Source organism: Cnephaeus nilssonii, assembly GCF_951640355.1.
Source record: "Cnephaeus nilssonii genome assembly, chromosome: 13".
NCBI classification, from domain to species: domain Eukaryota; kingdom Metazoa; phylum Chordata; class Mammalia; order Chiroptera; family Vespertilionidae; genus Cnephaeus; species Cnephaeus nilssonii.
Genome location: NC_137084.1, coordinates 28,111,182 through 28,133,745, shown reverse-complemented (window position 1 = coordinate 28,133,745; position 22,564 = coordinate 28,111,182). Strand labels below are relative to the sequence as shown.

Sequence of the window (22,564 nt, the reverse complement as noted above, 5' to 3'; positions counted from 1 at the left end):
AGGACTCTCTGTGGTCCACTGGAGTCCCTACCACTGCCATTGTGTGGTTGGCTTGTGGTTGGTCAGCCGTGGGTCAGGTAGCCTTGGGAAAAGCTATGAAGGAAACAATATGAGAAGGGGAAGAGAGGTAGAAGCTACGATGAGGCAGGGAGGGTAGCAGGTGGCCCTGGGAGCGGGTTTTGAGTTGTTTTGGAATTGGTCTGTGATGCCAGCTAGGGACAGTGTCACCTCTCCTCCCACGTACCTGGTACAGTGTGAGAAAATGCCTTTGTCTCCTGCCTGCCTCCTCCCATGTGTTTCTTGAAATAAGATATGTAGAACCATAGATCTCATTCAATAATCATTCAGCAAACATGCACTGAACCAGTGATACATACCAGGGTTGTACAATAGTGAACAAAACAAAGTCCCTGTCTTATAGCACTGTCAGTCTAGTGGAGGGGACAGGCAGTAAGGAAATAAACAAGTAAATATACACTATAATTCTATAAACAATATAAACCAGGTGAAGGAATAGAGAGCTTTGCCATAGGGATGGGAGGGCCTCTCTGAGGAGGTGCTGTTTGAACAATGTGCTTGATAAAATGTGGGAGCTGGCCTTGCAGTTACTTGGGTGAGGTGTCTCCTCCGGAGTGGAAGCATGAGAGACAGAGGGAAGGAAGGAAAGGAGGGGAGCCAATGTGAGGCAGTGCATCAGAGCAGCCACAGCCCCACAACAAAGCACAGCTGCTTTTGTGGGGCATCTACAGAGATGCTGACCAGAACCACCGTGTCTCAGAATAGGCCACCTTTGCTCCCAGGTGTACCTGCATTATTTCATTTGATGGGAAAAAATAGGGAGAATGAGTCATTAGAGATCTGCAGAATTCTCTCAAGAAGCTTGAATCCAATTCTTTATGGGGGACTTGGATGAAGGGAAGGCTCTTTCCAGTTCCCTGTCTCTCATCGGTCAGAATTGATCCCAGGGGTTAACTCCCTTCAACTTCCCTGTTGTATTTCCCATTCGCTCTTTCTTGGCTGCTATTTGGAATGCCAGAGTTTCCATGGGTGCAGACAGTCTGGTGGAAATGCAGGTGCAGTGGTCTCTGCAGCAGGGGGTGCTGTGGGCAGGGGCTCCTGAGGCTGTGGCAGAGGCAGGGAGGTGTGACTGCAGGGCTCTGTGATCTCTCCATCAGCAGGACCAGGCCTGGGAGTGGGGGAGCTGGAGGGTGATCTCCCACCTGGGGCTGGCATATTACCACATAGGGACATTGTGCCGATTAAATGAGATAAACCATGTGGAGAACTTGGCAGAGTGCTTGGCACAAAGTCAGTCCTCATTAACTGTGATCTGTTCTTGTCATTCCACATGACCACACATGTCCTCCCTGACTTTAAGACACACGTCATGTTCTCTGTAAATTGTTTCCCATCTAAGGGAGGGGAAATGATTTGTATTTTAAAACCCCTACTGTTTCTTCTACCTCTGGGAAAGCTGGGATGACCAAAGGCAATTTTGCCCACTCTGCTGATGACTCCAGTGTCTGCCATATATCTGTCACTTACAACTGGCAACCCCTTTTACTTTTTGAACAGAAACAGTTGGTTGACAATTATGACTTGATCCCTGTTATTATCAGAGGGGATCAAGACAGACACCATTGGAGATTTCTAGAAGATATGGACATGGATTCTAATGCCAGATGATTGGAATAGCACTTACCAGTGTTGTTGGCACATTGTAGATGCCCTATAGTCTTTGGTTCACCTTTTACTGTTTTTTGTTGTTGTTGTTGTTTTCGTTATAGTTTTACAATTTAGAAAGAAGTTGGGGCAGACATTACTTACTATCTTTGCACAAGTGATGTGTGTCTGAATAATTTCATCCTATTTAAAGAGTCATTAATTTATTGTACCAGGTATTTCTACAGTAACTTATGAAATGTTTACTTTGTGTATAAAGAGAAGGGTTATTGATAACAATTAATATTTCTCTATCACTTAGTATTTCCTAGACACTATTTAAAACATTTTCAACATCTTACCTCATATAAACATAATAATAACACTATGAGGTAGGTCCCATTTATATCCCCATTTTACAGATGAGGAAAGTGAGGCACAAGAGATCAAAGTCACAGAGAGTCAGCGAACTGGTTGGGATCTGAACCTGTGTCATCTGGCCCTTAGCCACTCCTCTGCCACTCCTCAGAGTGTTAGACTTACTTGGAAATAATTTCATTTCTGAATTTTAAAACAGTAAGTTCAGAATGATTGAATTATCACTTTTTAATCCGTCTAAGACCAGATTGGTCAGGCAATGGCTCATTGATTACCTTGATAAAGGGGTAGCATTTATAAAAGGCCACAGGAGCGCCTGGGGACACATTTAACAGATGTTGTCAGCAGGAAGAGAGGGTGATGGGTATAGGATCAGAGGGCCTCAGGTCTTTCCTTGGCAGCCTTTCTCAAGATAGAAGCCCTAATGCCCTATGGCACCTGTTGTATGTAATGAATTAACTTCTCTCGTAGGCATTTAAAAGGGTACTATGCAAGTGCTATCCTTAGGAGAATTGAGCAAATACCGTACTTTCTGGCGTATAAGACGACTGGGCGTATAAGATTTTCCTGGGTTAAAAAGTCATTTTATACACCGGAAAATATGGTATATTGGACTATATTGATGGGTTAGATATAATGGATTAGATATATTGGACTACCGTATTTTCCGGCGTATAAAACGACTTTTTAACCCAGGAAAATCTTATATGCCCAGTCGTCATATACGCTGGAAAATACGGTAATTACTCAGATATTTTTCTGAGTGTTCTGTGGTTCAAATGCATATATATCCCCAGTTGACAAGAGGCTGCCTGGAGATCCATCCATTTCCATTTTCCTGGAACCATTTTAAAGCTTCAGCAACACCAATTAAACAAACAAACAAACAAACAAACAAACAAAAACAACTCTTGTTTCAAATATTTTCACCAAGTTTTTCTAGAAGTTAACATATTATTTTTTAAAAATATATTTTTTATTGATTTCAGAGAGGAACGGGGAGAGAGAAAGAGAGATAGAAACATCACTGATGAGAGAGAATCATTGAGCGGCTGTCTCCTGCACGCCCCCCACTGGGGATGAGCCCGCAACCTGGGCATGTGCCCTTGACTGGAATCAAACCCGGGACCCTCCAGTCTGTAGGCCGATGCTCTGTCCACTGAGCCAAACCAGCTAGGGCAATATATTTTTTAAAAATCAAGATGAATAATATCTTCTAGCTGTGTTGCTCAGTTTTGTTTAATTATTGATGCCCTGTAGTATTTCTTTAGGCCAGCAACAAATTGCTTTACTTAAAGATGTGAATTTTATGTTATTAGAACTTCAGGTTGAAGCACAGTGATCAGTAACTTGGAAGTGTTTCTATTTGACCAACGACATGGAGATGGTCACTCTAAATTAGAACTGGAAGAATCATATTTTCCCACCAGTGCAGAGTTCCAAGAGTCAGAATGTAACATACCGTAATCAGGAGGATTAAAAAATGTTAATCATGAGCTACTTCTTGCTAGAGGTAGTTTTGAAAATAAAGTTAAAAAGGTTTGTGCCTAATTGTGTGGCTGGCCTAAATGGATTTGGAGGCACTTATGCAACTGTAATCACAGTTCATATTATTTTCTAATTCAGGCAAAGGGGTTTGTCTCTATTTAAATATTTGGAATGATCTTACTCATCAAATATGTTAAAGGTTGATTACAATTGTTGACTGATTTAATCAGCAAAGCAAGCCCTTTTTATCTTAAAAGAAGCTTTCCTAGTGATTATTTGAAAAAGTCTTCTGTAGTATTTTTAATATTTATTTTTACAAAAGTACATCTGCTAGGCACACTAGCCTAAAGACTGGTGCTAATTCTTGCAGCTACGTGCCACCTGGTGTGGCCTGGATTGAGACAGAATGAAATGTAGCTGAAAAGGTGAACTGAGGGTGAATAGCAGAATCAATTCTCAGTAGGGCCTGTTTTAAGAGATCTAGTTGCCTTTGGGCAGATCAAGTATGAAGAACAAAGGGGAAGAAAGAAAAGACACCCCAAGGAATGCCAGAGGCTGAACTGTCTGGGCTGAGAATGATAAGAAAGGCCAGGAAGCCATGGTGCAAATTATCCAAATGATGAGTATTTGGAAATTAAACTTATATTTGGCATGCAAAGTTAGTTTATGATTATTAAAAGCTAGAGGCCCGGTGCACAAAATTCGTGTGGGGGGGAGGGGTGTGTCTCTCCATCCAGCCTGCACTCTCTCCAATCCAGGACTGCTGGCTCCCAACTGCTCGCCTGCCTGCCTTCCTGATTGCCCCTAACCGCTTCTGCCTGCCAGCCTGATAACCCCCTAACCACTCCCCTGACAGCCTGATTGATGCCTAACTGCTCCCCTGCCAGCCTGATTGCCCCTAACTGCCCTCCCCTGCAGGCCTGGTCACCACTTACTGCCCTCCCTTGCAGGTCTGGTCACCCCTAACTGCCCTCCCCTGCAGGCTTGATTGCCCCCAACTGCCCTCCCTTGCAGGCCTGGTCCCTTCCAACTGCCCTCCCCTGCTGGCCATCTTGTGGTGGCCATCTTGTGTCTACATGGGGGCAGCCATCTTTGACCACATGGGGGCAGCCATCTTGTGTGTTGGAATGATGGTCAATTTGCATATTACTCTTTTATTAGATAGGATGGATGTGCCTGATAAATGAGAGTTACTGCCAAATCAGTGAACTGTGGGGCCACTGAGATGATAGAGTCTCTGGGGATGGAAAACTCAGTGTCTTCCTCATCCCTCTTGGCTCCCAGCTCTATCCTGTTCTCTCATCTATAGTGGCCTTAACTGAGACTCTTTCTCGAGCTTGCTTTTTGGTTGACTTAAATATCCTCTTGAGAATGGAACGGAGTAAAGTATATATTGTCTAACCACTATGCTGTACACCTGAAACTAATATAAAATAATATTGAATGTCAACTGTAATTGAAAAAATAAAATAAAATACAAGTGAGAATATGCTATACTTATAAAAATGTAAAAAGAAAAAACTGAACATTTTTTTAAAGGACTCTCAAACCCTCTTTTATAATAATTAATGGACTAATTCTTAAAATTCAGAGCAAATCTAAATGCAGATGCTCATAATATCAGCCTTTGTTGAAGTGAGGTCATAAAGATTCACCTGCTGAATATTTAAAATTTTATTGTGATTTTATTTATAGCTAGGGAAAATCTAGTGCTCATGTCAACAACCCTCTTCAGTTCTTTCTTAACTGTACACCTTGCCTTTTCCTCTGTTTCTTCTGCTGGGAAAGTATTTTCTTCCTTTTTTTTTTTATCCCATTATTCATGTTCCCTGGAAAGTAGCATCTTCATAATTTCTCCACACCTGGGCAGAATTAATTATTCTCCCATGGCACATTATCAAACCTTAATTAGATCACATTTTAAAGGACTTACTGTACTGTATTATGGTTTCTGGATTAAGATTTTTTTTTCTTCTTTTTTCTTTTTCTCTTCAAACTGTGAGCTGATCAAGGGCAAGGAAGATGTCTTATTTATCTTTGGGTCCACAGTGCTTGTGATGCAGTAGATAACTGAAATGGCTCATAGAAGCTCTGAGCTTATTGTACATTCCTTCCCCCTGTGTGTTCAGTGATATCAGGTTGGTAGTTCAAAATTTGCCACGTCAGGGTATTTGCACCACAGAAATCAGCAAATGCTACAAATGAGGGCTCCCCTACCGCTCCCCTCCTTGCCCAATAGTCGATTGTTACAATTTCTCAGCACACCACCTTCAGTGACCTTCTGTGACAGAGACCAGACTCTCAAAAACCGTTTGTTGAAATTGAGGCTCTTTTGGCATAGAAAGGGACATGTATCTTCCCCTCCTGTAAGCTCATCAATTTAATTTGAGACTTTGTCATGATTGTGGGATTCTTGGGAGTACTGTTAATTATGGTAGCTGGTTATCACTGCGGGCTGTTAAACATAATGAACAGTTTTGTTTCCCTATTATTTGACTTCCAGGGTGGAGTTTTAGTGAAAATTACAGAAGCATGCCCTCCTTTGAACTGCTCAGAGAAGGACCATATTCTCCCAGAGAGCCAGTGCTGTAGTGTTTGTCGAGGTAAGAGGGCTTGGTGGCGGGCCTGGGTTGGGCTGAGGGTACGAGTAGCTTTGGGGACATGAGGGTTGAGTGAATTGTGTGATGATAATAGCACAAGTTCTGAAAGTATGCTCTGCTGCTTAGAAACTTGCATACCCTAATGACCTTTCTCAGTCCTAGTCTCCTTAATTGTAAAGTGAGGATAATGGCAGCCTCTCCTTTTTAGGACTATTGTGAGGATTAAATGGGATAAGGCATAAGCATCTAGCATCGTGCCTAGCATGTGATAAGTCTTCAATACACAGTAGTTCCTATGATAATGATAATGATCCTGCAATAATGACCATCATCATCATCATTATTATCACACCAGAGGCCCGATGCACAAAATTCGTGCAAGAGTAGGCCTTCCTTCCCCCGGCTGCTGGCATTGGCTTCCTCTGGCACCCGGGACGTGGGCTTCCCTCGCAGCCCTGGCTTCATCCGGAAGGATGTCCGGTCTAATTAGCATATTATGCTTTTATTATTATAGATATTTCTCATAAGTGAGATTGGAAGCATTTTTTCAGCCCTTTCCATGGGTCAATTCCCATATCCAACAGAGGATGACTTACAGTAAACCCTAACTCATGGATTTACATATAACATTTATATTTCCTGTAAGGAGAAACAGTTCAGGTAAGTAATACCTAATTGCTGATTAATTCTTAGGGAGAAATTGGTTTGCTTTCTCTTCTTGAAATTACCTTCTTTCCAAAATATACTCTTATATCTCAAACCCCCGCTCAAATATCACTTCCTCTCTGAAACTTCTCGCCCAGGCAGAATTACACGAGGAGGTCTAATTAGGAAGAACTTAAATTTAATTGAAACCTTAAAAAACAAACCCAGTTAAACTGGCAGTTATTGTTTCAAAAGCCTACCCACTATAAATCCTGTACCACGTCCTCAAATAGTCAGTGAGCTAGATCCCTTTTGGCTTACTTTGAAGCTTGTATAGTTAAGAATTAGCAGTATAGCAGGTTAGCTCATTTAACCTCATATTTTACTTAAAAAAAAAATCTTTTCTTCAGTACAAGATTGGCATATATTTCCTATAAAAGGCCACAAAGTAAATATTCTCGTTTTTTTGTGTGGGACTAGAAGGTTTTTTGTTGTTGTTGTTTTTTTGCGTCTACTTATCTCTGCTGTTGTATTGCAAAAGCAGCACAGCCAATAGGTAAATAAATAAAGGAGTGTGGCTATGTTCCAATGCAAATTTATTTACAAAACCAGGTGGCAGCCTGCAATGTGCTGGCCCCTCCGCTAGCACCTTCTGACACACAAACATGTTGTATTTGATCGTGGAGCATTTTTAGTTGAGGCTGCGCTTTCTGTCTGTGGTTGGTCATGAGAGAGCAGCACTGTGGAAACATTCCCGGGATACCTTGGGATGTTGATAGGCATGAATGGCTCTTAGAATCAGGGACATGATAACCATACCCTCAGAGCATCTTCCCTTATTTCTCTGCTTTCAAGATTACTAGCGTATTTGCCACTAGGATGCTTTAGAAAGACCTCACAGTTGAGTGGAATTTTCCAGGGGGTGCATTTATTGGGAACTGATAGGGTTGCTAGGGAGGTCTTGCAGTTTAATGCAAAATCCATCAGCTGCTATTTGTTGAAGTGCCAAGTGGGACTCAGTTTATTTAAATATTTTCTGATTTATGGTTTCATTAGAACAGAATCATTGATTATCCCACAGAAATTCAAGAGGTGCTCTGACCCATTCACAACAGACCAGGTGTTCCTGCTTCTGCTAGCACTTCTGTGAGTGCGCGTGCTTCTTCACCAATGAAGATGCTGAGAGACATGACATCTCATTAAACACCGGACTCATGCAAGGCTCTCGTTGCTGGCAACCTGGTGGCTTTCACTGAACCTGACTCAGCTTGAGGGAACGTGGGAGGCAGACACAGGGCTTCAAAGATGAGATCATAGCCGGGGCTAATCTGTGACATTGAGGATCTTCTTTTTCTTTCCTTCTCAGCCAGGAAGCTACCAACTCTTTTTTTGGCTGCTGATGGTTTTTTGGAGGGGTGCTTATTAGAGAGAGTTACTTATGTACATTTTGACAGTAATTGGAGCATGTCTTCAGAAAACATATGGTGGTGGTGGTGGGGGGTACCTCTTGTAGGGAGTGGGTTGAATTAAAATATTGAGGTATATGGGTCCTCTTGGGTTCCTCCTCCCATCCCAGAATTCAGACACTGGAGTGAAGAAAGCATCATTTTTAACTAAGGCTTTTCAGGAGCACTTCCTGTCATTACCTCCTTTCTCCCTATTGACCCATAGCAGAGAGGAGCCCAGAACATCCAGCCCGCCTGTCCACATGCTGGGGCTTGCTTTGCACGTTGGACAATCAGAAAGCGAAAGGCATATTTATCTGGGCAGCGGGGTATTCTTTTTCTCATGAAAACATAAAATTTATACGATGATTAACAAAAAATCAATCCGGATGAGCTCACAGGCCTACTGTCTCAAACGATGCTCTCCGTGAATTTTACTCCACATCTCTTCATTCCAACTTATTTCCCAGGGTATCTTTACAGAAAACGTAATACTCTCTCACAATACTGTGGGAAATGTTTTCTCCCCTTTGACTTCTGGTAGCCTTTTACCCTTTTCTCCCTGTTCATGTTCTCTGAGGCGAGTCTGGCCAGAGGAGGAGGGGTTGGACAATTACTTTTCTGAGGAGCCTTGGAAAGCCCAGTGTGCCTCAGCCAAGGGAATTATTCAGTGCTTCTCCCCCCTTTTCTCCCCACTCTAAAACAGAATGTAATGAAAAGGTGAGAAACACTCAATTTCTATGTAAAGTAATTTTTGTCCCTCATACGGGGAAGGCTGTACTGCTTGCTTTGTGGATTGAGATTAAGCCCTGACTGGCAGGCAGCAGGGGAGCAGGGGAGGTGGGACTCCGATGGCCTTGAATGCAGGGTTCAGGGATGAGCACGGTGTATGTTTTCTGCTGGCTGGTTCCTGCCACTCTGATATTATTGGTTATGGGAAATGAAATGGCTATAGCCTCTTTCAATACTTGCCTAGGAGGCCCTTCAATTACTATATTTATCATCTCTCTGTCTTACTGTGAATATCAGATCATTAGTTTGAGGGAAATCACCCCAGGAGAGTATTATTCCTCAGAGTCCAAACCTTTGTTACGCCTGCTGAGGAAACTGGAGTTTTCCAAAGCTTATTTTCCTGAGGTCTCTGATGAGCCACCAGACTTGAGGAGGCTTCGGCTGGGAATTGGAGGAAGCACAGCACTTTTTGCTTCCTGATCCCAATTGGCTGATTATAGAATATCCAGAGAGCTCTCCAACTTTTTTTTTTTTAATGACAATTGTTTTAATCACATTTTATAAATTGACTAGAGGCCCAGTGCACTGGGGGCGGGCGGGCGGGGGGGGGGGGAGGGGGGTGGTGCCACCCTCAGCCCGGCCTGCACCCTCTTGCAGTATGGGAGCCCTTGGGGGATGTCCTACTGACAGCTTAGGCCCGTCAGCCATGAGCCCAGCTCAGGGCTTCAGGCTGACCGGTGCTCCCCCTGTGGGAGTGCACTGAACACTAGGCACAGCTCCTGCGTAGAGTGTCTGCTCACTGGTGGTCAGTGTGCATCATAGCGACTGGTCATTCCACCATTCAGTCAATTTGCATATTAGCCTTTTACCATATAGGATTCTTTAAATGTAAGAGACAAGGTAGATGGAGATACGTTCCTATCCTACGTTTCTGTTACTTTTATGTCAGTGACTTTGAATGAAATTATGTTTCGTACCAGCTGATAGGCTCCACATATGCACGCGTGAATAATGGTGGAACCCATTTTGCTGAGATAGGACGTGTTTTCCTCAGGTTATAACTCGTGGCTTGATTTTGCAGCTAACTTTTTTTTTTTATCGAGTCATGCCCATCTTCTTATGTGGTTTCATACTTGACCACCGCAAATTAACTAATCAAGAAGGGAAGACTACAGCTTTCCACTGAGTTTGTCTGTTTTTAGGAAGTAAACCTAAGACCTTAGAGTTAAGAATAATAGGCTGTGACTGACTTAGGATGTTCACCATATCAATAGAACTTACATCCTGACTAGGGACTCAGACACTTCAGGTCAGGCCCAAGGCTGTAACTAATTTCCCAGTCCTTTAGAGAAAAAGCAAAGTAATCAGCTGAACAGGTGGTTAAACCCAGTGGGCTGTTGGTGCAGCCAGGATGCCTCTAGGGAAAGAACTGCAGGACAGTTAGGAGGGCGGACATGCAAAAAGGATCAAGGTGATGGGACACTGGCAGGAAGAGGCCACTGTGCAATTGCTGGGGCCCAGGTCTCAGTCACCAGCCACATCCCCCAGAGCAGCCCTAATCACTGCAGCATTTTTCTTTGTCGCCTCAGGACAGTTTGTGCCTGAGGCAGCATGAAATTTGTTTACCCTCATCATCACCTTGAGGTAATGGCTATATATAGCAGGAGCGCCTGCTTGCTTCAGCGTGAGGCCAGGAGGCAGGGAAGGGAGGAGTAGGCACTGCAGTGACATCTTTGCTCCTGCCTGGGAAGAAGTAATAAAAGCGTGCATGTAGCCCCAGCAAAAAAGACCGCTTGTGAATTGCTGGTGCTCTCAGTTAAAGGGGAAGGAAAAAAAGCCAACAATCTTGACCGTGCATTTTGAGGATCCCTCTGGGAAAACACACATCGTTTGGCCCATCCCCGAACTCTTGAAACACTCCTCAGGGTTTCATTTTCCTCGTAATGGACGCTAATTGTATCTTCAATGTCGCCAATGACTTTGCAGGGTTTTGCTGCGTGTTTAAAACTTTCGGTGTTGGGTAAAAAGTTCTCTCCGACATCTGTTCCCAATGAGTTTATCTGTCATTTTAATTCTTGTTCATTTGCCTTGTCATCTGGCCTGGACTGATATTAGTTGAGATTATTTGTGCTATTTAAGATTTTATGCTCTTCAATTCAATCTTCCCAAAGAGTCTTGGAGTCATATGATTTTTTTTCTTCTAGTCTATCTTATCATTTTAGGTGAATTTGTAATTGAAATTGTTTTAGAGAGAGGATTTCAGGGTGTTTGAGGGGGAACGAGGCTGGAAAAGAGGTACTCCGTGAGAATGTAATTCAGTGCCTAAATAGAGGAACTGGTGGTTTGTAGACGGGTCAGGCCCTCCACATATCAATAGATGGCATCTGATCAAAATCCCTGCAGCCCTGGGTTAAGTGGACACTCAGTGACAGGGCTGTCTATTACACTGTTGAGTTGGGAACACAGGGCATTTGAAGGAGCGCACAGCCTCAGGGAGTCCATGAAGTCTGTGCTACTGAAAGTGCCACAATGGACCAGGGTCCAGGGAGCGTCCTAAAGGAGGCAAATCACCTCAGAGAGGGACCAGCTACGAAGGCCAGGCTGCTGGGATAGGAAAACTCTTACATGTCAACTATTGCAGACAAAACCTAATTGCTTTCTAAGATAGAACCTGTGAGAGTCCAGAGCTCAGTCTCTAACAGGCCCATCGTTATGGCCCAACCCTCCATCCACAGTTAAATGTCCTCATCCCTTGAGGGCCCATGCTTTGATGTTTCATGCTTTATTTATTACTTGGCAGTCTTTTATTCTCTTTGTTTATGATGTAAAAATATATGTGCTTTTTCTAGGTCATAACTTCTGTGCAGAAGGACCTAAATGTGGTGAAAACTCAGAGTGTAAAAACTGGAATACAAAAGCTACCTGTGAGTGCAAGAATGGTTACATCTCTGTCCAGGGAGACCCCGCCTACTGTGAAGGTAAGTGAGCTATTTAATGAAGTCACTTGTGAGAAATGTGTTCCTGGTAGACATGGTTGAAGATGGAAAGCCATTACTTGACTTTGGACCTATATGATCCTGTAAGAAACTCTGTCAATTACCTTGGTGATCTATTCTCCAGTTTTTTTTCTCAGCTGCTTAGAAACATGTGAAAGCAAGACCTTTGAAGGTAGTCATGAAACACAGCAAAGCAATGGGGGCAGTCGGGCCATATCATATCCCATGTTCTGCTATCACTGTATTTAACAATCACCAGAAAAAAACCACAAACACATCATTTTCTGTTATCTTTTTTGAATATATTGTCATCTCCAAGATCAATGAAATGTTATGTGGTGGATCTTTTTTTTGAATGATGCTTTTATACCCATTTTCTTCACTTTCCAAGATCAGTATTTGTTTCCAATTGTGTTTTAATGACTGATTCATGGGTTAATAATGAACAAACTCTACTAAAAATCAAGGCGATAGATAGATGCATAACTTTGGCACATGGACTGATGCCATTATTATGGGTTAGTGGCCTTAAGCATCAGGGACCCCACTTTTCACTCAAAAGAGCAGAACCTCTCTTTCCAAGCTCAGAACTCAGCCCTGCTAATGGGGAGCATTGTTCACCCCTGCTCCTTTAATATGCCAGAGGAGCAGGGATGAGCTCTGACCCTGGCCTATGTAGATAGCACTCTAATGCCTGAGCCCATTCATTCTCAGGTGCTCACTGGCTCCCTCCCTTAACTAATAGGAGAAATGATGGCTAGGTTGTTTCTCTGTCCTGGCTGGACCCAATCATTTCTGTAATCTTCACTAACAACATATTGAGCCTTGGTGATCAGGAGGTGGATGTTTTGAATGGAATGAATGCTGCACAGTCTTGGTCACTCTCTTTCAAACAGCTGGGTTCTCGCGTGGGTCAGGTATTCTCAAGGTAAGGACAACTGGTGCCAATAATGGTAAACCCGTTTCTGTTCTGCTGTTTTATATGGTTGACTTCTGCTTAACTTTTTGGCTTTGACTAAAGACCTTTTCAGCTGTTAGGAAATGTGTCTGATCAGTGCAAGGGCTTAGTATGTGGTAGGCAGTGCCTCTGTTTTTCATCTCTTCTGGAAGACTCTTCATTGCCGCTTTGGTTCTCATTAACAATATTGTTTAACTAATGGATTTTTCCTCCTCTCCTTTTCCCCTTTTGCTTACCTTTATAGATTTGAAGTTGATTAGGGCTATGTGCCACTTGGGAGGATAAAGTTGTCCCTTTGGTCATGAACCTTTTCTCTACCCTTTAATAGCATATTACTTATTGTCAGTTTTGGATGACTATTAATTTTAATACTTCACATTGATATCTTATATCTATGCTATTTTCTATTTTTGTCAGAAAATTAATATAATTTTAAAAATTAAAAAATGTAAACATCCTCATCTCCATTCACCATGGAAAAATCCTGAGAGCTGGCAGGATTCAGGAGAAAATTGCTGATGCAAATACTTTTTGGGACTCTGATTCTCTTCTCGCTGATACATTTCTTTATTCCATAGAACCTACTCCAGGGAGCCATTTGTGATATTAAACCTGCTCTCCTGTGTGAAGTCTTATTTTATTCATTATGTTGAGTGATTTTAAATATTAATTACAGGTTTTTTTTTTTCTGGGGGGGACATACTCCTTTTTAGCTTAGTGTATGTGCCCGACTGTGGGCCAGTGGGCACCACCATTTTGGGTAATGGTGATGTGCTTAGGATTCACTCATTTATCTGTCATCATGGAGACTTCCCACAAGTTCCAGAGGGCTTGTTCATAGAGAGAAGGATAGCACTTAAAAAGAAATGACTAAGCATTACAGCTCACTTATGGTAGAAGAATGGAACCCAGGGAGTCAAATACTGGGCATCTGGATGGGAGGCACTGAGAACCATGTCAAGTGAATATTAGCATTGAGAACAATTGCCCTTCTCTCTGTTCTGCCGTCCTCAGCAAGTTGAACTTTGGGCTTATTTTCCTATAGTCGCATGATGGCAGCTATCGTAGCCCCAAGCACGTTGTTCTTAATACCAGTGTCCAAAACAAGCAAGGAAGGAAGGGCCAGATATGTTTTTTCATGTTTAAGGAAAGTCCTTCCTAGAATGTCCCCCATAATCACCCCCACTAACATTGTTTTTCAGACCTGGGCTACGTCCTCCCCAATCCTAGACCAATGCTTAAAAAAGGTGGGTGAGATGACTGTCACTGGTTTGGGCTGATTGGGTTCACGCCCTGGAGCTGGAGTAGGGTTTTCCCTTTCCAGAGACAAAATGATCTTTGTCCTTTACCTGAACCAATTTGGGTTGTGGCAATAAGAAGAGTGTAGAAATGGCTTTGGGTGGGCAAAAAGCTATGCCGACTCCATTCTTTTATGATAAAATTTAGTTTATGGACATTTCCCCATCTCTGTCCTCAGAATTGCCCTCGGGGATGATCTGATAGACAAGGTGAGAGGTCGCCAAGTACCACCTGGATACCAGGGACTCAGAGGTCTGAGTTCATTGTCTCACCATAGTCTAGAGAGAAGTAGATACTTAAGAATTGCTTCAGGCAAGTTATTTTTTTACTCTGAGCAAATGGAGTGAAAATGACCCATATTGTACAAGCTGTGAGGAACAAGACTGGCTTGGAAATTAAAACAAAATGTTATACTCATTGTCCAGGCCATCTTGAAAAGCCTATTCAGTCTCTTGGCAGAAAACGAAGCACAAAAGGCTTTCAAATTTTTTAACTTCCTGGGGTAGTAGTAGAGAGATGGTGTTAAGGACTCCTGCTCTGCAGAGATTGCTATAGAAACTGCCACAGAGAAGATATTAGAACTCCAAGCCAATCAATAGAGAGTAATAAGACCCTTTGTCAGCTCTGATACAATTCACAGGAGGTCATTTCATGTTGCCTGGTCTGACTCAAGCAGGAAGAGTCCCCATTTGAAAGCTGCTTTTGTTGGATTTTGATGTTTTATGAATCTGGTATGCTGAGGCTTTTTACCTTTCTGAAGACATTTTCAATGGGTTGGTCTTAAATAGTTTCAGATGTATTAGCTTAAATTACAGGTAGTGTCTGAGCAAAGTATAGCAATTGAGGCCTACTTAAGATCTTATTTTTTGAATGTGGAGTCTACATAAATAGAGTGTCATAAACATTTTTCTTCCTGAAGTAAAAAGTTATTTAGAAGAATAAAGAACAATGTGGCATCATATGTATTATGCAATCTGCCAGGCATTAAATGATTAGCATTAAATGATAATCCTATATAATAAAAGGGTAAAAAGACTGAACGGCAGAACAACCAAACAACCAATCAAAGCTTACTATGCTAATGATATGCTAAGGCTGCTCAACCGCTGGCTATGACGTGCACTGACCCCCAGGGGGTAGATGCTCCAACAGTAGGTTAGCTTGCTTCTGGGGTCTGGCTGATGGGGACTGAGCAAGATGTGCTAGACATGGCCTCCCGTGGACCCTCCCTGTGCTCGATCATGCACCAGTGGGGTCCTTCAGCCTGGCCTGTGCCCTCTCGCAATGCGGGACTCCTTGGGGGATGTTGGAGAGCTGGTTTCAGCCCAATCCTGCAGGTTACTCCCCTTGGGAGGGTACCAGACACAGGGCTCATGGTTGGCAAGTACTGCTGCGGCAGCACAAGCCTCTCCTGATGGGGACTGATTGGGCGCCAGCCCACGGCAGGCACAGTGGAGCCGGGATGAGCAGGAGCAGCAGGTAGGAGCTGTAGGCGGTGTTGGACTGCGGATTTTGGCCCAATCCCTGCAGGCCACCCCAGAGGGACCCCACCCATGCACAAATTTGTGCACTGGGGCTTCTAGTACTTTATATTTGCAGAGTGCCCTGAAGTTTTCCAAGCTCCTTTTATAGATAGTGTGCTCTTTGAGCCTCATGATAAACCTGTGGTGAAAGTGGCAACATTGGCCATATTAATGCCATTTTATGAGTGTGGACACTAAGACTACGAGAAATGAAGTAAAGATAATACTCATTTATGCCCTGACTTGTGTAGGCCCTACCTTCCCATCCCACCCTGTTCCAATGTTGTATTGTTCCTCTTGATCCAATGAAATGTGAGTGGACATGAAATGTACTATTTCAGATAGAAGCTCTAAAAGTTATCACAGGGTTCCACCTCATCCTCTTTTCTCTCTAACACAAAACTGGAAATGCTACAGAGCAGGGCTGGGCTTCCAGAATAAAGATGATCTGGAACAGTGTGACAACTGATTGGTGATGGACATGTGGCATGAGTAGAAAAAAATTGTTTAAATCACTGAAATTTTGGAGAGTGCCATTCCTGTTACCTTTGCATAATTTAGTCTGAGCCTATGCATACTTGCCTGAATTAGTTATCCTCGTGGTTTCAGAAAAATACCTTTAGCTCAGTGCTCATGACTGAAAGCAGGTTTTTTTTTTTTTTTTTTTTTTAAATAGAGCACGTATAGAGAGTTACTAGAAAAAGTACAGATTATGCGGATCATTAATAGTCCACGGTGGTCCTGGTATCAGGCAAAAGATTTTTTGCAGACCACAAGTTGTAGATTAGTGCTTTTTTTTTTTTTTATAGCCAATGCCAATTGGATTTCCTGGTTTAGGTGATAATGAGAAATGCATGTCAAAAATGTAGCTCAGTGTATGGTATTATTCACTAAACATTTAGTGGATCACAGCAGTTATCCTCCTCACCATTATCATCAACTTACTTCATTAACGTTTCTGAGGATCTTTCTTGGAATTGAAAGAGTGTGTACTCACTGAGGCCATTCCTTTGAGGAAGTGGGTTTCCCACATCTACATCTTTTGGGAGAATTGGCAGGTAGCAGGAGAAATTGTTCTTAGATGGGAGGCCTAGGTTTCTTCATCCCCGCCAGGAGCATACTCTTGGCAGTGAGGTACCAAACATCCTAATTTATAAGGGGAAGTCGTTTCTTCCTTGAAAACCACACTTGGAGAGCTGTATTCAAGGAAAAACACAAGTAAAGCTGTTTTTAAAGAGCTCTGTTGTGGAACAAAATCACCTGTATTGGTATCAATTTAATAATTTCACGTAACAAAGCTACTGAAATGTCTGAGGCACAGCAACTGATTAACAAGGTGATTTATAACTTCTTTTACAGAATGGAGGTGATGACAAAGGGTCTGACACTGTGAGTGTTAAGAGGCTGGAAAAGTGGCAGAGAGGTCAGAGTTCAAAGAGAAAGCAGATGCAGAATAGCTCAGGGGTATTTATTGGATACAAAGGCTAGCATGAGTGTACTTCATAGAAACAAGACTGTAAATTCTTGATTAAGAGAATGCGTGGGAAAATGGCTAGTGTGCTTAATTATGCTTCTAATTATCCAAAGATTAATCAGGTAACTGTAGTTGTTTTGCATTATTTACAAAATGCATGAACCTCGTGATCCACGTAGCCTGATTTATGCTTACATCTGGGCATCATCTCCTGAAGTCCTGCTTTGGACAGCACAGGGGTCAAAAGCCTCCTTTGCCTATTCATGTTAGTAAAACCTTATCTGTAAGCTCCTGATCCCATTTATTTCCAGGGATTCAGAATTCCTGAGAATACCTCATGATATTTTTTATTAAAAAAAATCCCCACACATTCCCTCTATTTAGTCTGCATGACTATTTGGGAGATCTTCTGATACCCAGGTATCTGTCATTCCCCTCCTCCCACCATCCCCTAGCTTTCCAAGACAGAAATCTCTAGCCTTTGCTTTGCCTACAATAAACCACATACCGTCTCCCACCCAACAGCAAATAGAGATGAGCTTTCTTCTTGAGTCTGGCTTTTCTCTGCCTCCTTTCTATTCCCAACCCTACTTTGCAAAAGCATCTGCCCAGTCCATGGGATGTCGAAATGCTGCCTGCTCACTTTACTCCATGCAAACTGCACTATTGTTACTTGCTATAGATTGACTGTCTTTGCCAAAAGGCAACAGAGAAATTGTAGCTCTCGCTTACTTTTGAAAGAAGGGAATTTTTTTTTTTTAATTGTTTTGGTCATCCAATAGCAAAAAAAACCCCACCAACAATCCAATTAAAAAATGTGCAGAAGATCTGAATATAGATCTTTTCCAAAAAAGACATATAGATAGATGGCCAAAAGGCACATGAAGAGATGTTCAACATCACTAATCATCAATGAAATGCAAATCGAAACCACTATGAGGCATCACCTCTCACCTATTAGAATGGCAATCATTCTAACAGGTGTTAGGATGTTGTCAAGGATATGGAGAAAAGGAAACACTTGTGTCCTATTGGTGAGAATGTAAATTGGAACAGTATGGAAGGGCCTCAAAAAATTAAAACTAGAACTATTATATGACCCAATTCCACTTCTGGGTATTTATCCAAAGAAAATGAATGCACTAGTAGAAAACATATATTCACCCGCATGTTTATTGTAACATAATTACAATAGCCAAGATATGGAAACAACCTATGTGTATATCTAATGGAATACTACTCAGCCATAAAAAAATAATGAAATCTTGCCATTTGCAACAACATGGATGGACCTTGAGGGGATTATACTAAGTAAAATAAGTCAGAGAATGACAAATACTGTATGATCTCGCTTATGTGTAGAATCTAAAAAACAAACAAAACAAAACTAAGCTCATAAGATAAGGAGAACAGATTGGTGGTTGCCAGAGGGAGAGTGGGCAGTGAATAAAATGGGTGAAGGGGATCAAAATATATAAACTTCCAGCTATAAAACAAACAAGTCATGGAGGTAATAATGTACACCAGAGTGAATATATTCACTAATATATATATTAGTGAATATAACTAATATTATATTGCATATTTAGAAATTGCTAAGTAGATCTTAAAGTTCTCATCACAAGACTAAAAAGAAAAATAATTTGTAATTATGTGTGGTGATTGATATTAACTATACTTATTGTGGTGATCATCTCACAACATTTACAAATATTGAATCATGTCATACACCTGAAACTAATATAATGTTATATCTGAACTAGAGGCCTGGTGCACGAATTTGTGCACGGGTGGGTTCCCTTGGCCTGGCTGGCGATAGGGGCCGATTGGGGCCGCAGGAGCGCACTGACCACCAGGTGGCAGCTCCTGCGTTGTCAGCTCCCTGGTGATCAGTGTGCATCATAGCGACGGTTTGACCAGTCGTTTGGTCACTTAGGCTTTTATATATATACTAGAAGCCCGGTGCACGAAATTCGTGCACGGTGGGGGGTTGTCCCTCAGCCCAGCCTGTACCCTCTCCAATCTGGGACTCCTGGAGGGATGTCCAACTGCCCGTTTAGGCCCGATCCCGGTGGGCAGTCGGATCCCTAAATGGGCAGTCGGACATCCCTCTCACAATCCAGGACTGCTGGCTCCCAACTGCTTGACTGCCTGCCTTCCTGATTGACCCTAACTGCTTCTGCCTGCCAGCCTGGTTGATGCTTAACTGCTCCCCTGCCAGACTTCTTGCCCCCAACTTCCCTCCACTGCCAGCCTGGTCACCCCTAACTGCCCTCTCCTGCAGGGTTGATCACCTCCAACTGCCCTCCCTTGCAAGCCTGGTCCCTCTCAACTGCCCTCCCTTGCAGGCCTGGTCCCTCACAACTGCCCTCCCTTACAGGCTGGGTGCCTCCCAACTGCCCTGTCCTGCTGGCCATCTTGTGGTGGCCATCTTGTGTCCACATGGGGGCAGGATCTTTGACCACATGGGGGCAGCTATATTGTGTGTTGCAGTGATGATCAATCTGTATATTACTGTTTTATTAGATAGGATAGAGGCCTGGTGCACGGGTGGGGGCCAGCTGGTTTGCCCTGAAGGGTGTCACAGATAAGGGTGGGGGTTCCCTTGGGGTGTGGGGCAGCCTGAGCGAGGGGCCTGTGGTGGTTTGCAGGCCGGCCATGCCCCCTGGCAACCCAAGCAGAGGCCCTGGTATCTGGAATTTATTTTCCTTCTACAATTGAAACTTTGTAGCCTGGAGCGGAGCCAAGCCTGGGGCTCCGGCAGCCATTTCTGTGGCAGTTAATTCACCTTCTACAATTGAAACTTTGTTGCCTTAAGCGGGTGGGCCCGGCCAGGGTGTGCGGAAAGCTTTGCTTCCCCTGTTGCCGCCGGCAACCCTGGCCTGATCTCTCAAGCTCCATTCTGCCGCCATTTGTTTGAATTTGTTTACCTTCTATAATTGAAACTTTGTAGCTTGAGTGGAGGCTTAGGCCTGCAACGTCTATGGAAAGCTTGGCTTCCTCTGTTACCTGGGAAACCTTGCTCTCTGTGGCTGTAGCCATCTTGGATGGGGGTTAATTTGCATACTCTCCCTGATTGGCTGATGGGCGTGGCTTGGCTGGTGGGCGTGGCTTATGTAGCGGAGTGATGGTTAATTTGCATATTACCATTTTATTAGAGAGGATACTAGTGACCTGGTGCACGAAATTCGTGCACATTAAAAGGGGATCAATTAGAGGAAATAATTTAGTATTACTATTTTCCCTTTCTCTATAATAGAAGTGTCAGAGATGAAAGAAAATTAGTAAAATGTATATGAAAATCTTCCTCCTATCAGAGTCTGGGGCACACCACGGGACCCAGAGTCAAGTCCCCGCCCACCCACATACACCTCAAAATCACGTGAGACCCAGACCCAGCTGGCCCCCCCTCATTGGGCTAGATCCAGACCCGGCCAGTCCCAGCCTTGCCAAGCCCTGCCAGGCAGGGGGCATAGCCTCAGGTCCCCTGGCCTGGCACCAGGATGGGGGGCATGGCCTGAGGTCCCCCAGCCCAGCTCCAGGTGGGGGACATGACCTGAGATGCCCTGTCAAGCCTGGATGGGTAGGGGGCATGACCTGAGGTCCCCTGTCAAGCCCCACCAGGCAGGGGGGCACAGCCTCAGGTCCCCCGGCCCAGCACCGGGAGGGGGGCGTAGCCTCAGGTCCCCCGTCAAGCCCCGCTGGGCGGGGGCGTGGCCTGAGTTCCCCTGACCCAGCACTGGGGGTGTACCTTGAGGTCCTCTGTCAAGCCCCGCTGGGTGGGGGGCACGGCCTGAAGTCCCCTGTCAAGCCCGGCCAGGCAGGGGGGTGGAGCCTCAGGTCCCCTGGCCCGGTGCTGGGGCGGGGGGTGTGGCTTGAGGTCCCCCATCCTGACGCCAGGGTGGGGGGCGTGACCTGAGGTCCCCTGTCAAGCCCTGCCAGGTGGGGGGCGTGGCCTGTGGTCCCCTGTCAAGCCATGCCGGGTGGGGGGTGTGGTCTGAGGTCCCCTGTCAAGCCCCATGGGGGCGGGAGAGGGCATAGCCTCAGGTCCCTGCTGATTGCTTGTTAAGGCTCCTTATGGGAACTTGGCCTCAGCTGTGGGTGCAGCCATCTTTGTGATGGAGTGATGGTCAATTAGCATATTCCCTCTTTATTAGATAGGATAGATTATACCTCAATAAAAAACCAAAAAATTGTTTTGGACAGCTGATTTTAGGGAAATAATTCTCTGGGGCTAAAGATAATAGAAGCTTTAAAATATTTTTTTAAAAATTCATATGGACATTTAAATGAGTGTGCCTGTTTGGCAGGTGGCTTTCCTCAATGCTGCAATGCAGGGACCCAGGCTCCATAATGAGCAATATGTGGCTTCCAAGGTTGCCAGGGAAAGGGCACAGAAGGTGATATATGGGAGGTTTTCCTGGGCCAGCTTGGGCCACATTCCACTAGTCAGAACTTTGTCACTGGCCACACCTAACTGCAAGAGAGGCTAGTAAATTTGTTTGGCTCTGTGCCCAGGAGGAAAAATAATCTGTTTTGATGAACAGTTTTTCAGTCTTGGCACAGTTAATAAATGAAAAAAGTCTCCCCTGTGAGTTTTATGCTTTTTACTTTTTGTTTTCTGTGTCCCACCAAATGGTCCTCTGGCTTCAGTTGATTGTATTAAAACTTGCTTATTTGAGAACTAGCTAGGATTTAACTAATCTTGCTTATTTGGAAACTAGCTAGGGTTTAACTAAGCTATCTTGCTCCCACTCTCTTGTTTGCATTATCTCCAGGTTCCCCTGTGGCTCCCGCTGTAGCATCTCACCTGGATTTGTTCCATCCCCAATGTAACGTCATGTTCCTAAGTGACCCCATCTTTTCTTCCAAACAAAATTTGCAGCCCCTCATGTGCTGCAGTTATGCATTTTATGCTAGAAGGAAAGCAATTCATGGAACAAGCCTACACACTTTGTAAATGATTGATAGCCACATACTGTTCCCAGAGGTAAATGTATTCTTACAAGAGGGTGCTTGTTAATTAAGAAAATCCTCAGGTTTCAGTGTGAAGTAGCATAGCAAAAGAACATGAAAAATGAAAGCAATGTGAATGTGGAGGAGAGAGCTCTTAGGCAGGGCGACTTAGCAGATTGTCCCTGGCTTGAAGTTTTCTGTGGTAGTCAGCTGGCCTCATATGGCCCTCTTTTCTAGCATTTTTCCTACCTCCATTTCTTGACAACTCCCAGGGCAGTGATGTAGTGAAAGAACATTGAACTAAGGATAAGAAGATCTTGATTGATCCTGGCTCTACCACTTACCAGCCAGTGACCTTGGCAAGTCACTCAATTCTTCTGTCTTGATTTTTCTCATGGTCAAAATAGG

The 22,564-nt window shown here is 43.7% G+C and overlaps 1 protein-coding gene across 1 annotated transcript in view; it reads left to right on the top strand.

Annotated features, from left to right (window-relative positions):
* NELL1 (neural EGFL like 1) overlaps positions 1-22,564 on the top strand; it is a gene marked incomplete at its 3' end in the record, with an annotated part of 683,686 nt that overhangs the window by 161,813 nt on the left and 499,309 nt on the right. Inside the window, exons 10-11 of the mRNA XM_079788062.1 lie at positions 6,032-6,131; positions 11,800-11,928. Of these exons, the coding sequence (XP_079644188.1) occupies positions 6,032-6,131; positions 11,800-11,928 (229 nt within the window). The remainder of the gene's footprint in view (positions 1-6,031; positions 6,132-11,799; positions 11,929-22,564) is intronic.